The sequence below is a fragment of the Taudactylus pleione genome, unplaced genomic scaffold, assembly GCF_031769625.1.
Source record: "Taudactylus pleione unplaced genomic scaffold, aTauple2 ptg000086l, whole genome shotgun sequence".
Classification (NCBI taxonomy): Eukaryota; Metazoa; Chordata; class Amphibia; order Anura; family Myobatrachidae; genus Taudactylus; species Taudactylus pleione.
Window position 1 is genome coordinate 6,755,548 of NW_028284488.1, and position 16,314 is coordinate 6,771,861.

The 16,314-nt window shown below is 42.2% G+C and overlaps 1 protein-coding gene across 3 annotated transcripts in view; it reads right to left on the reverse strand.

Moving 5' to 3' along the window:
- The window catches only part of LOC148529144 (uncharacterized), a 486,130-nt gene that overhangs the window by 131,959 nt on the left and 337,857 nt on the right, over positions 1 to 16,314 (reverse strand). For all 3 annotated transcript variants that reach the window (XM_088468693.1, XM_088468692.1, XM_088468691.1), the window contains exons 84-85: positions 3,202 to 3,258; positions 1,298 to 1,369 (exon numbers count right to left, since the gene is read on the reverse strand). In XM_088468693.1, the coding sequence (XP_088324819.1) occupies positions 1,298 to 1,369; positions 3,202 to 3,258 (129 nt within the window). The remainder of the gene's footprint in view (positions 1 to 1,297; positions 1,370 to 3,201; positions 3,259 to 16,314) is intronic.

Below are 16,314 nucleotides of genomic sequence, written 5' to 3' on the forward strand. Positions count from 1 at the left end.
AGAGTTGATCAAAGCTCATAAACTGGCAGCCAATCAGCAGTGGCGGCTCCTGATTGGCTTCCATTCCACAAGCTCCGATCGGCTCGTGACCGGCACCAGATTCAAATTGCGCCAGCACTGTCTGTCCATGTCTGCCGCAGCCTGACGGTGTAATTAGCTGGCGACCCAGCACCAAATCCACAACTGCTGGCTACTGATGGCATAAGGGGGAGGTAAGAGTCTGCTGGAGGGAGAAGGGGAGGTGAGTTACAGGGGGGAGAGGGCATAATGTGTAAGCTGCATTTCTGTGTGGCATAGTGTGTAAGGGGCATTACTATTGTGTGTGTTATATAGGGCACTACTATTAAGTGGCATAATCTGTAAAGGGCATTACTGTGTAGTATAATGTGTAAGGGGCATTACTGTGTGGCATAATGTATAAGGGGCACTACTACTGCGTGGCATAATGTGTATAAGTGGTACTACTGTGTGGCATAACCTGAAAGGTCTATGTGTGGCATAACCTGAATGGGCTCTGTATGGTTGTGAAATGTATGTTTTTTTAACTACTGGGGGCCATTTTAAGCTCTTGCTATGTTGCCCACAAAGTTCTATTTACGCCCATGCATGCAAACACAGAGGGCTGACTAATATATATGGTCACTTTAAAAAGGACTAGCTCTGGATTTAATATGAAGTTGCATGAGTCATAAAGTTTGACACTTGCTCAGACTGTGTGGTTAAAAAGATACAGGGTTTTGGCAGCCTGCTAATTTCCACTTGAGCCACCCCTGGAGCCTGTGTCATTTAAGCGTGTCCCCATTTTTAGGGATTGTGTGACAGTGTGTGGCCCTGATGGAGCTCAAACCTAGGCAAAAACCTAATGCTGGTCAAACTATACTACCATGCCAAATTTGGGGAGCTAGGTCCAAAATTCTGGCTGTGCAAAAGGGACAGATAGACAGACGTGTTTTTGTTTATTATATAGATGTGTTTTAGTGTCTTTCACAGGCTAAATAACTGTAACTGGTTTGTTTATGCAGCAGAATTCTGATACACAGATCATCTATATAAAACAATTACTTCTTCATAAGAACACAGTGCTTTGTATTGTGTCACTGAGTCGCAACTTACACCCGCAGATAACATTTATAATGGCAAACTTGTCTTCTTCAAAATGTTAAAAAATTTTATCGTTTGCTTGCTATTTATAAGTTTTACATCTTCACTCAGTGTATATAAATACTTATCATGTGTCTGGTCAATATGGTTTTAATGTCAATATTTTTAAGCCAGTATGTAGCTTATACACACATACTTTCTCTCCTGGTGGTCCATCTTCTCCCTTTTCTCCCTTGTCTCCATCAAAACCCGAATGACCTCTGTCACCCTAGAAAAAGAAATGCTCTCTGTTATGAAGAGATTATTGTAGCAGCACATCAAAATGTATGACTGCAGGAGGCTATGGGAACCTTGGCTTCAGCCACCTTATCACCTATTCTTCATAATGTGACAGTGGATAAAAGGAAAAGGTAACTTGATTTATTCACCTTATAATAATTAATTGATGCTAATATATGTATCATCTCCTGTAAATAATATCTGTATAACCAGTGAGCAATCATGTCACTGACTCCGTGTTTATTGGAACTACCCTACTGTTCACACGCTCAAGGTGTCCCATTCATTGTTGAGAACTATAATTCCCAGACACTCTCTCTGAAGATGGTGTCAGTTCCCTGAAGTGTAATGGGCCCATAAGGGTTAATGAAAAAGGCTATTAAAGCTTTTGCCTTTGTATTGTAGCAGAGCATCCTCAAATTCACAATAGGTCATGGAAAGACTCAAAATGAGTCCAAATTACCCACTGTAGTCATCATGAACTTCTCATATGTACTAATGTCACTTTCCTACTCTATCAGTTATTCTGACGGTGTAAAACATAACACAGCTGTAAAGACAAGCCGGAATTATCACTGTGTGAATAGTATATATATATTATTCTGAGACCTAAAGGCTAAAAGAATAGACATAACATGTGTAATAGAGAACAGATATCACACGTGGCCCTTACATAGTGGCACAAATTGTGAATACTGTATTTAGAGTGGTATGTTTAAATAATGGTTATATACTGTATGTTGAGATTGTTTTGTCTTCCTATGGGTTTTTGAACCTACTGGAGATACAAAGTATAACCGTTTTTGCCCACACACATTAGCTGTCTAATCTCATGCCAATACATCTTCCTCCACTGTCAGCCACTTGTTTATTTCTGCTTAGAAATAAATGCTATCCTTCTACTGCTGTAACTTAAGAAGCATTTTCCTATTTTGTTTAACAAGTAAAGTAATAACCATGTAAGTCACCTTCAAGTATCTCATCAATGTCGACAACTATATGTGGCTGGTCTGACAGTATACATGTTACAAGCCACTGCTATTGATGGTATTTTCAGATCACTACAGAGAATGCCTTTGTTCCCACTATTTTCCTAGGACTGAGCCCATTTGACTTCATACTGTACAGTAGATAGATACAGCATTTGATTTGTTCTGCAGCTACTGCTATGTAATATGCATTACTGTATATCATACTAGAAGTAAACAATTCTGGACTTGAACTGATTAATAAGCCAGTTTTTAATGCTTTATAAACCTGTATATAGTAAACATAGTATTTATTCTAATCTGTTACCATTTCTTTCTTTTGTTAATTAAAGATTTCCTGTGGGAGAACTTTTCTGCATATAGACAGATGTGAGTGACAACAGCTGTGATTTACAGCAGCAAATGCCTTCACCTCTCTCTTCAGGCACACAGAAATAAAAATGTGAGATCATGTGAACACATCTAATTCAACAATTCATTGTCATGAAAAAGCTCAAAACACAACATGTTTAGAGTACTTGAGGAAGTACGTGAAATTGTGGAAGAAAATGCACACAAATATGAGGAGAACATACAAACTCTGAACCCATGACTGTCCTGTGAGGCAGCAATGCTAATTAATAAGACATTGTGCTATAAACTAAAGTAATTCCTCTTGAACACTTGCATCCTTACTATGATTAATTAAACTGTTATCTCCATATTTACAGAGTTGTGATACAGAAGTATATCTTAAATATACTGCCATAAATTGTAAGGTTGAGTTGATAAACTAAGAATGGAGAAAGATTTAGTCTGCGATAATGCACTCACAGCAATCATAATAGCTTACCGATTCCCCTTTACTTCCTTTATAGCCTGGAGTTCCAAATATAGTCATGGGGTCGCCCTGTGTAAAGGAAATAGAACCAATGATGCATATAGGATTAGATAAAACTGACTCATGGTTACTGTTGCTATGCATTTTGGACAGAGGTTATTAACCTGTTTGGCTGTAATCCAGAATGTGTCTGAATCACCATCACAACCCATGGTTCAGGTTTTAACAATATAGTTCCTTTTAATTATTTTACTGTTGTCTACCTAAGTATATTATTATTTAACAATCAGGAAACAGTGATTATACTGTATATTTTCACTATTATTTCTTCTTTTCTGTTAGTTCCTTATCTCTCCATCTCTAGCTCTGATTGCTTTCTACCAACTGCTCATAGCACAATGTTGGCTTTATTCTACATTAAGGTGTATCATTTCTCAAGTAGAATGTGGCCTTAAGTGTTTTGTGCAAAACTCTGTTCTCTTACCAAAACCCCACCAGATCAGCGCAAATTCACACAGTAATCATTACAGCTCAATTTACGGACTACGGCCTTTGTGAAATTAGGGGGCAAATTTACTAACAATCGTGATTGGTCGAGATGTCAATCTCGGGTGATTTAAGGGCCGATTTTCATCTCGCAAATTTACTAAAGGTAGAGTCGGGTGAGATAAAGAGAGATTTCTCTCTCCTCACTCGTAAAACTGGGAGGAGATAGCTAACTCGAATCAACTCACCATCGGGCAAATCGGAAGTACAAATTTACCAAGAATCGGGATGACAAGCTCGGGAGAGATGACAGCAAACTCTCTGGCCAAATCAATTTTCAAACTCTCTACCTCCTGAGCTGCGAGTTACTGTAGCCTGAAACATACACAAATCATTGTCATTTGTGCATGTTTCTGCCTTTAATTAGTTAAAAACAGGTTAAATTATTAAAAAAAATTATGTGAGGTCCCCCCCCAAAAGCATAACCAGCCCCAGACTTGTCAGCCTGTCCTGGTACCTAAAATTACGGGGAACAAAACTAGTAGGGTTCCACCGTAATTTAGGTACCAGCACCGGGCTGCAGGGCCAGTCCTGGTTTTAAAATAGGGGGGGGGGGAAATTGCGTAGGGGTCCCCCTACATTTAAAACCAGCACCAGGGTGTAATGCCACAGCCAGGAGACCCTATTACTGTGTCTTCACGGGCCAAAGCATTATCACCCCAAGCCGTTCAGGCCAAGCTGGAGATCTCAGGGGAGGTGGGACCCTCTAAAAAAGGAGTCCCCCCTCTCCTGAAACCCCAGGCTTGTTCTGAAGCCCAGGTCTGGTATGTGTCTTGTCACACATACCAATACTACGCGAATGCCAACAGACGGGACGTCACAGGATTTCCCATGGCCCGCCAGCCAATCAGAGGCGGTTTCACATATAGCGACCTCTCATTGGCTGGAACCCACGTGTACTCCAGCCAGTGAGAGGCCGCTATATGTGAAGCGGCCTCTGATTGGCTGGCGGGACATGGGAAACCCTGTGACATCCTGTCAGCTGGCATTCGCGTAGTATTGGTATGTGTGACACATACCAATACTAGTCGGTTGGTTTCGGGTAAGCGTGCTATTGTTTTGCAAAGACCCCCCTGGATTCTACGGAGACCAGCACGAGGAAGGAGGTGAGTATGGGATCTTTGTTGCAGGGACAAGGGGACAGAAACATCTGGTAGAAGGTAAGTATGTATGAGTGAGGTATGTGTGTAATAAACTTGTACTAAATACGGTGTGTATGTGTATTGTTTTTATTTAACTATTAAGTTTACAGTGGGGGGTATGGGTGCCTGCCGCCTGCTGGCACTTGTAGTTCCAAAAGTATCAAAGGGCAGACATGCTAGCACCTGTAGTTCCACTGTAAAATACAATAGTTTAATACTAATTAATATTTTATTACCCCCGTACCCACCGCTCCAGGGGCTTCAGACCAAGCCTGTGGTTTTGGAGAGGGGGGACCCCTTTTTTGGTGGTCCCCATCTCCCCTGAAATCCCTGGCTTGGCTTGAGCGGCTTGGGGTGACAATGCTTTGGCCCAGGAGACCTGGTAATAGGATCTCCGTGCTGTGGCATTATACCCGGGTCGTTTTGGGTCCAGTGCTGGTTATAAATATAGGAGGACCCCAACGCAATTTTTTTCCCACTATATTTAAAACCAGGACTGGCCCTGCAGCCTGGTGCTGATACCTAAATTACAGTGGAACCCTACTCATATTGTTCCCTGTAATTTTAGGTACCAGGACAGGATAACAAGTCTAGGGCTGGTTATGCTTTTGGGGGGGGGACCCCACATAATGTTTTTTTAAGAATTTAACCTGTTTTTATACAGGACTAACACACAAGCATTCTGCACATATCTCACTGATATGTGCAGGCTGCTAGCTCGGGAGAGATTTGCAGAGAGAAAACACTGCAATCTCGGGTGAGTAATCTCCTGCAAAACGAGATACTCGGGAGACCAAAGGCCTGTGCAGTAACCATCTGTAAACATGCACAGTGCAGCTTGGCCACTTGCATTTGATGGCTTTCCTTCCTCCAAAGGCGCCGAGAGGGGGAGGGTTACTCTCCCAGGGCCTGTTGGAGGGGCCAGAGTCCTGCAGCCCCGGTAACAGGACGGGGCAGGACCAGTTTTACAGATACCCTGTGTACGTGGCTGAGTAGCGCACCACATAGAGGGCACACTGTAACACAGCCACAGCTGCTTGCACTGCTCTATTACAAGGGGCGACTGTGCCTCCTTTGGTTTGTAATAGCATGGGCGAGTCGGGTCACATCACGTCGCAATTGCAGTTTGCACAGAAGGCTGGGGCTGGCCGCTGTCTGGACCCTGTGTCATGCGTTGGAGTCCCGGGACAGACCTGAGGAGACTGCAAACTAGAGATGTGTGCTGACCCCCATGTTTTGGTTTTGGATTTGTATCTCCTTTGTGTTTTGGATCTGGGTTTGGTTTTGCCAAAACCAGCCCTTGCGTGTTTTGGTTTTGGATCTGTATTTTTTTCTAAAAAAATCATACAAATAGCTGAAATCACATAATTTGGGTCTGTTTTTGTTCCTACAGTATTATTAACCTCAGTAACATTTATTTCCAGTCATTTCCAGTAATTTTTGACCACCTCAAATCTCACAATATTGATTTTATCCAGTTTAGGCCAAAAGGTTGCATCGAGCTAGCTGGCTGACTAAGCTAAGTGACAGCAGTGGGCGGCACTAACATGTGGCAGTTCAGCTTCCAACATGGCACATAAGGAAAAAAAATGTTTTTTATTAATCAAGACTGAGGGCTGAGGGAGTTGGAGTATGTCTGTTGTTGAAGGCAAGAAAGGGAAGGGTTGATTCGCAGTAAATTTAATTTAAGTTTTTATACATTTATGAGGGATGAAGGAGGGGAGTCATTTACAAAGAAATTTGACTCAGTCACATCAGTCCTTGCCCCAGTTGAGCTCTTTTGTGGAAGGGGTATTTTGGAAATGCTTTATGTGGCCATAAAAAATTCTGGACATTTTCTGCATTTAGAAACCGCATGTCGAAGACTTCAGCGGCTGTACCAGTTCAATTACCAACATGGCACGTCTAGGAAAGAGACGCTGCAGTGGCAGACAGAGTGACGGTTTAATAAACTATGAAATTAAAAATGTCAGGCAGCAATACCCCACACAGCACATAATACAAAGGAAAGAGGTGCAAGATGAAATTGTCCTTGGGCCCTTCCACCCACCCTTATGTTGTATATAGGACATGCACAGTTTAACAAATCAATCACTTCAGCGACAGGGACTGCCAATTGTGGGTGAAGCGATTGGTTTGTTTGTGTTCCCACAAAACAAGCTACCAATTCGGCAGCAAACATTGCTAGCAATGATCTCTCCATGCACAAACTGGCTTTACAACATAGGTAAGATCAGATGTCGTCATCATCATCCCCATCAGTGTGTAATAATCTTCACACAATATTAATTTGTCCCCGATGGAATCCACCATTACAGGCACCTCTGTATTTTTTTACTTAATTGTTGGTAAAGGACTTCCTTGTGGAATTTGTAATTAATTTTGATGAACGTCATCTTTTCCACATTTTGAGGAAGTAACCTCCGATCGCTGACAAGGTTCAAGGCTGAGCTGAAAACTCTTTCAGAGTACACACTGGAGGGTGGGCAACTTAAGTAAAGCAAAGCCAGTTTGTGTAAGGGACTCCAAATTGCCTCTTTTCCCTGTCAGTAGTGAAACGGACTGTCTGACATGCCTACTTGGATGCTATCCCTAAAATAATCAACCATTCTCTGAATGGTGACCGTATCAGACAAAGTCACAGTAGACATGTCACTAATTGTAGGCAGTTCTTTCAGACCCAACTAAATGTCATAAGGTTTTGCCGACTGATCTGTATCACCAGCAGTGGGTCTCTTAGGAAAATTTAGTTTTTTCCTGGCAGCCACAGAAACTGAAGGAGGAGATGCTGCCGTGTCACGTGCCGCTTGAGCTGCCAATTTTTTCACCAAAAACTCTGTGCATCTCCTCAGATTTGTGTCCATTGGAAAGAAAGACACAATGTATGACTTAAACCTAGGATCAAGTATGGTCGCCAAAATATAGTGATCTGATTTCAAGAGATTGATGACCTTTGGATACTGTTGAATCGAATGAAGGGCTTGATCTACAAGTCCGACATACTTAGCGGAATCGCTGAGTTTCAGCTCCTCCTTCAGTTTCTCCAGCTGCTTTTGCAAAAGTCTGATTAGGGGAATGACCTGACTCAAGCTGACAGTGTCTGAACTAACTTCACATGTGGCAAGTTCAAAGGGTCTGAGAACCTTGCAGAACATGGAAATTATTCTCCACTGCACTTGACTAAGGTGCATTCCTGCTCCTTTACCTATGGCATAGGCCGTTGTGTAGCCTTGGATGGCCTTTTGCTGCTCCTCCATCTGCTGAAGCATATAGAGGGTAGAATTCCACGTACAGTCAGGTCCATAAATATTGGGACATTGACAGAATTTTCATATTTTGGCCTCTATTCACCACCACAATGGCTTTGAAATGAAACAAACAAGATGTGCTTTAACTGCAGACTTTCAGATTTAATTTGAGGGTAATTACATCCAAATCAGGTGAACGGTGTAGGAATTACAACGGTTTCTATATGTGCCTCCCAATTTTTAAGGGGCCAAAAGTAATGGGACTATCTTCAACATGCAGTTGCGGAATATCGAAAATGTCCCGAAATTTTTCAGGCCTACGAGAGCATCTCCTGCACACCCCTCTCATTTTTTTAAAAAATTTGCACCACCAAATTGTGTGAGCAAAACATGGGATGTGTTCGAATTCGCCCAGATGTAATGCTCTCACAATATTGCTGGCATTGTCAGAAATCACAAATCCTGAGGAGAGTCCAAGCTGGGTAAGCCATTTTGCAATGATTTCCCTGAGTTTTTCTAAAGGTTCTCTGTGGTATGTCTCTTAGTGAAATGGTGATACACAGAGTAGCCTGCCTCTGAATGAGCTGGCATTTGTTAGATTCTGCTGCTGCTGTTTGCACTGTTGGAGGCAATACACCTAACCAGTGGGCTGTCACAGTCATGTAATCTTTAGTTTGCCCTGTCCCGCTTGTCCACATATCTGTGCTTAGGTGGACAATGGGTAAAATGGCATTTCAGAGGACATTAATAAGGTTTTTTTTTTATGTCCTTGTGCAGACTGGGAATTTCTGTTCTAGTGAAGTGGAATCTAGAAGGGACATGGTAGCGGGGACCTCAATTAACTGTGTAAAACCCACTGCATTAATGGCGGATACTGGATGCATATCTAAAACCAGCATAGATGTTATGGCGTCAGTAATCCGCTGTGCAACTGGGTGACGTAGAAATCATCCCCACATTTGCAGAGGACACACAAATGGTGGAAAGAGGATCCTCTTCAAGTACAGTATTGGAAAGGTCAGGCTAACACATGGCAACCACGGACTCTCCTCGGGGATCTGTGACTTTACTGAGCACACAGTTGGTTACTGTGCCTTAATGACTTTCATTTTTTTGACACTTCTACAGGGAGAAGGGCTTACATCATCATAAGAGGAAGAAACACCAGTCATAAATAAAGGACACGGCCTTATTCTTTCCTTGCCACTTTGTGTAGTGAATGGCATATTGCCAATTTTTTGTTTCTCTGCAGCTACCTTAGCTTTTGAGTTTTTTTCTTTGACACTGTAAAACATTGCTTGTTTGATTTTACATGCCCTGATTTAAGCCCTTGGGCATCGGCCTTCGTAGATGACGTTGACAGCCTGGTATCATCATCATGACTGCTGGCAGCACTAGTATGTGGTTCCTGCTCTCCCCTCATTTGATCGTCCTCCATATCAAAAAACTTAAACTGCGGTCTGACCGGCAGTGTCACCAAACAAAATATAGCGTAGCTAGCATACACAAAAAATAAAAAAAATATTTATATTTGTGCTAATTTTATTTAACTTTTATTTTTTTTACACTGGGGAAGAGCACCCCTGGAACGAGGCAGCAGCCGCTTGATGAACACCACAGCACCCCTTTATGGACAACAAAGCACTCCTGTGGAGCGCGAATGGACCACCTGCAGAGTCACAAATACGTGGATGCTAAACTGGGGAAGAGCACCCTTGGATTAACAGAGCACCCCTGGATGACACAACACCCCTTTATGTACTGCATCCCTAGCCCATTGATGGACAGGACAACACAGCAGCACACCTTTATGTACTGCACCCCCCCTTTATGTACTGCAGCCCCTTTATGGACAACACAACAGCACCCCTTTATGTACTGCAGTCCCCCTTTATGTACTGCAGCCCTAGCCCGACAACATTGCACCATTGAACAACAGCAGCACAGACCCCCAGTCCGACCATGCTGCACCCTTGAGCAACAGCAGCACAGACCCCCAGCCCGACAACACTGCACCCTTGAACAACAGCAGCACAGACCCCGAGCCCGACAACACTGCACCCTTGAACAACAGCAGCACAGACAGAGCACGTCTGTTCTTCACACTCTCCACAGCCGGAGTGAAAATGGCGCTGATCACTGGGACCAGAGCCGTACTCGTATCCAAGCTCAGATTGTGAAGTTCGGGTGGGTCCGGTTCCCTGAGAACTGGACCCACTCATCTCTACTGCTAACTGCATTGAGCGGTGGCCATCGGCAGGCTCCGGACCATGAGAAAGTAGTAAGTCCCTCCTCTAAAAAACAAAAATATGGGTAGAGGCACGTCCACTGTCTGTGCTTATGATTTAGCCAGACTTTTGCTGCAGGTCAGCTTGTTTTGTTATTTTTTTTGTTTTTGGTGTTGGATTTAATATGGATTAAGTTTGGTGCAGGGGAGGGCAATATTTTTTTTTTTTTTTTGAGAAATATTTTTATTGAATCGTTTTTTATATTCCATTCCATTTAAAATAGTAACATTACCATAATTGACACAGAAAATAAAATAACATAATCACAGGAAAAACTCTGTGAACTACAATAACATTAGAATTAAGAAACATATATCACAAGATATATCACAAAAAAAGGAATACATTATATATAGATACAGAAACATATATATAAACATTGAATACAAATATGCAAAAGAATAGGTTATACAGAATAGTAAAAATTAGGAAAAAGAGAAGGGAAGAGGGTGGGGGGGGGTACCAGTCAATTAGAGAGCAAAATCGCTGAGACAAATTATGTCCAAATAAGACAGAGCTAAATCGTTGTCAGGGGTGGTTCAGCTGAAAAATGTGCGGTCCATGGGGACCATGTTTTAACAAAGTGATCTGGAGTGTCATGTAGGACAGTTGTAATTCGTTCCATTTTATAGGTGTGCCATATGGCGTTAATAGTAGCTAAAACAGAAGGGGGAGTGGATGACTTCCAAAGGGAGGCAATCGTACATTTAGCTGCATTCAATATATGTTTGATTAATTTCAGTTCGGCTCGTGTGGTATTTGGAATAGGCCGAGAAAGGAGGGTATATAAAGGAGTATTTGGGACTTGAATATCAACTACATCCTTAATCAATTTATGTATATCCACCCAATACCTCTGAATACTAGGACAGGACCACCAGATATGCAGCATGGATCCCACCTGGCCACAGAGCCTCCAGCACAAATTAGGGGAAGAGGGGTAAATAGCATGAAGTCGAGTGGGGACCAGGTACCATCTATAGTAAACTTTGTAGGAGTTTTCCTGTATGCGGACTGAAATAGAGCTCTTTGCAATCTCATTCCTTATATCTGACCATTCCTCAGGTGTTAATATCTCGCCCAGGCCTCCTCATGGGCTTCTTTTACGGGTTGATTATGTTGGATTAATGATTGATAAATTGTGGAAATAAGACCCTTAGTTGAGTGAGGATGTAGACAGAGTGATTCAAGTGTAGTTTTATCAGCTATTATAGAGGTTTGCGTCTGGGAATGAAAAAAATGGCGTAATTGGAGGTACTGAAAAAAAACGTTATTGGGTAGGGAGAATTGAGATTGCAATTCAACAAATTCCGGGAAAATCTGCAAGGGAGCTAAATCAAATAAAAATAAGATATCAGATTTAGTCCATTGGCGAAAGGATTTATATTGTGTACCTGGGACAAATTCAGGATTGTTCCATAGAGGGACCATTAAGGGATGAGATGAGCGAATATTATAGAGACGGGAGCATTGGTTCCAAATCGAAATCGTAAATCGAACAGTGGAAAGTATGTTTAGCTTAGGTGATCGTGAGAGGGCAGGGCACCAAAGGAAAGAATAGGGAGAATAAACAGATAATGCTCCGGCTTCGATAGATGTCCAAACTCTCTGGCTAGGCGGAGCGTGCCAGAGAACACACGAGACTAAGTGGGTTGCCCGATAATATTTGATTAGATCAGGAATACCCAGCCCTCCATCACTACGAGGTCTTTGTAACAAGCGCATCTTTACTCTGGGTCGTCTCCCAGCCCATATATAATGTGAGATCTCTACTTGAATATTTTTCAGGATTGTGATTGGAATATGTATCGGGAGAGTCTGCCACATATATAGCAGCCGAGGAAGAATGTTCATTTTAATTGAAGCCATACGTCCTATCCAAGAGATTATAGATCTATTCCATGTATGAAGGTCGGACTTAATGGAGGCCAATAGTCTAGGAAAATTGGCTGTGTATAAGGAGGAATACGTCTTAGTTAAATAAACCCCTAAGTATTTTATCTTATCCGTTTGCCAGCGGACAGGGAATGCAGCTTGAAGAATGCGAAGGTCAGCAGGGGGGTCTGTAAGTCTAAGATCTCCGTCTTATCTGTATTAATTTTAAAATTAGAGAGTGTGCTATATTTATCTATCTCGAAAAAAAGATTTGGGAGGGATGAATGGGGGTCAGTTAAAGTTAGAATCACATCATCAGCGTATAAAGCGATCTTGTGGTCAGTATTGCCAACTCGAATACCAGAGATATTCAAACTCGATCTAATCTTTGAGGCTAGGGGTTCCATCACCAACGCAAATATAAGAGGGGAAAGGGGGCAACCCTGACGGGTGCCGTTATAGATGGAAAAAGGGTCGGAAGAAAGGCCATTAACTAAAACGGAAGCTGATGGATTATGATATAATGAGAATAATCCATTAAAAAACGCACCCGAGAACCCCATGTTAAGCAAAGTTTGCTGAATAAAGGGCCAAGCCACACGGTCGAAGGCCTTCTCAGCATCGAGAGCCACCACCAGGGTCGGGTCTGATCTGCCCTGAGCAATTTGTATTAGATCAATCAGACGTCTCGTATTGTCTGAGGCCTGTCTATTGGAGATAAAGCCCACCTGGTCCGAATGAACTAGGTGGGGTAAAATTGGGGCTAACCGAATAGCTAGGATCTTAGCCAATAACTTCAGGTCTACATTCAGAAGTGAGATTGGTCTATAATTTTTCAACTCCAGGGGGTCTCGATCAGGCTTAGGAATGACAACTATATTGGCCCTGGTGGTGGCCGCATCAAGCGATTTACCCTCCAACAAAGAATTAAATAGTAGCTTAAGCATAGGAAGTAGGGTTATAGTAAATTTTCTATAATAGAGAGCGGAAAATCCATCAGGACATGGGGCAGCTGACCTACATAGATGCTTTATAGCTGCTATAATCTCCTCTTCAGTGATAGGGGCATTAAGTAAGGCAATATGTGATTCAGAGAGTTTAGGTAATTGACAAGATTCCAAATATTGGCGTATTCCATTAAGAGTGTGGGGGGTATTTATGTCTACAGGTGGGAGGTTATATAAAGATGAATAGTATTCCCGAAATAGATTAGCCATAGCCTTGGGGTCATGAGTTAGTGAGCCGTTCGAGTCTCTTAAGGAGATAATCCTGTTACGAGTAGGTTTGGCTCTTAGTTGGCGGGCCAATAATGTGTCTGCCTTGTTAGATTTCTCATAAAATCTCTGGCGTGTCCACAATAAGGCATTCGCCGCTTTTTTAGAGAGAATCTGAGATAGCTGACCCTTTACAGATAAAATTTTTAGATACGTGCGTTTTTTGGGAAAACGTTGATGGAGCTGCGTGAGGGAGGATAATAAAGATTCCAGTTCATTTATACGCGTGAGTTCCGCCTTTCTCTGAGCAGAAGATAGGCTGATGAAAAAACCTCGCAGTGTGGACTTATGGGCTTCCCAAAGTATTGAGGGGGAGATATCCGGAGTGAGATTAGTGGCGTAAAAATCTTTTAAAGCAGATGTAATTTGTGCTATATGAGCCTGTTTCATTAATAAAGACTCATTTAAGCGCCAACAACGGGTCAAGGGCGTCGGGCTTGTAACCAAAAGCTCCATCTCGATAGCTAAATGATCTGACCAAGGGATAGGTAAGGTCTGTGCCCCCAAGAGCCTTTGGGTGGATGCCCGGTCAACTAAAAAATAATCGATTCGTGTATGAATATTATGTGGCGGGGAATAATGTGTATAACCTCTAGCTGAGGGATAAAGAGTTCTCCATGCGTCATAAAGATCGTTAAGTGACATGTGAGAATGCAGTCGTTTGGTGAGTTTAGCTTGAGTGGAATAGATTGAGACGGGACGAGATCTGTCTAGAATGTGATTTGAGATGGTGTTAAGATCCCCCCCAATTATAATGAGGCCCTGTGGGAGTTGGGATATATGATTGAAGAGGCTAGTAAATAGGGATGCCTGCTGCATTGCCGGGGCATATACCGATGCTAAAACAATCGGTGAGTTACTATACGTCCCTGATATGATGATATACCGGCCCTGGTCATCAGATATCACTTTGTCTATATTGATAGGGAAGTCCCTATGTAGCATAATTGCCGTGCCTCTACGCTTAGCTGACATATTCGAATAGTAAACCTGTGAGTATATTTTGCTTGCTAGAGATGGATGAGGGGCTTTAAGATGAGTCTCCTGCAAGAAAACAACATCTGGTCTACGACGATGGAAAAACTGGATGGCCATGGCCCTTTTAGTGGGGGAATTTAACCCGTTGACATTTAACGTAAGAACCTTTAACTTCATGGTGGATATGTATCTAGATAATTCCGTAGTATATGAATTGGACATATTGACTGGTTAGAGATCCAGGGAAAAAAAAGAGGACAGATTAGGGGAGAAAGGAAAGAGATCAGGAACTACCAAGGTAGTAGAAAAGAAAAGACCTTGACCAACACAAAGGACAGGCCTAAATTTGAAAGAGAAGGAATTACAAATACCTTCCCTTTGGCGGGGGGCATGACAAAGAAAGAAAATAAAAAGTAGAAGAACTAAAGATGTATAGTACATGTGTACTAGGACAGTATAGAAGCTGTGACCATTTGTCCAGAGAAAGTGTTAGAGGTAACAGACATAAGAAGAATACTGTAGACATCGTGAGCGAAGAATAACAATAAAAAACATAATAATAAATGTAGAATCACTGTAGATACGATAGAAGGGTACTCATTAACGTTCCAACTTAGGAAAGGATGGTTCTACTTGAGAACCCGAACCATCCTAAAATTTAGCTAACATAACAGATGAACTATGACATCTTATTAATAACAATAAACATACAGACATTATACTTTCAGAAGAATGAATAACCCGGGATGATACCAATTTAACTAACAGTGACTTCTCCTAAGAAGAAAGCATTTAGAAAACACAAAAATAGGATATTGACACGATGCCAATTTGAAATAAACAACATCAGTTAGGCCTGAGACCATTTGGGGGATGGTACTGAAGGGCTTTGCTGTGGTGAGGCAATTTGTTTACGGATGGATTCAGGAAGATCATCGATAAGACCGAAAGTTTTTAGAAGCTCGTAGCCTTGTGTAGGGGTTTTAACAATATATGTGCCTCCATTCCTTGTGATTTGGAGTTGAAAAGGGAAACCCCATTTATATCGAATGGAATGATTTCGCAATGTTTTGGTTATATTGATAAGGTCCCGGCGTTTCTTAAGAGTAGACGGAGCTAGGTCTTGGAACACTTGAAGTTGATACTCTGAATAGGAGATTGTAGATAAGCCACGGACAGAATGCATGAACCGGTCTTTTGTTTTATAATAATGAAATCTTAAGATAACATCCCTCGGGGGTTGATTCAGAGGGGGTTTCGGCCGCAATGCCCTATGCGCCCTATCCAAGTGGAGCATATCTTTTGATATATCTGGTAGCAAGTGAAAAAAAAGTCCTTCCAAGAACCCAGGAAGAGTATCTGCCGTTATGTCTTCAGGAATGTTGCGGATTCGGATATTGTTCCGTCGGTTCCGGTTCTCTAAGTCCTCCAGGTGATCTTTATACGTATCAAATTCCGAGTGCAGATCAGCAAGCTCTTGCTCCACTACGCTTTGGTACTGACAGACTTCGTCCATCTTCTGTTCCAGAACATCTGTGCGGGAACCAAGATCTGCTAATTCAGTTTTAAATTCTGTGAGCACCGACCTCATTTCTGACTGGATAGTTTTAGTAACAATAGCTATAATGTCTTTAGTTGTCAGAACGGCATCCGCAGAGGTATCTTCCTCAACGTCGGAAACAATGTCTGCAATCGGCGTTTGTCGAGTCAGAGAACCAGATTTTTCCCATGCTCTGAGTATGCTAGGCTTAGGAGCGGCAGAGTTTTTGCGACT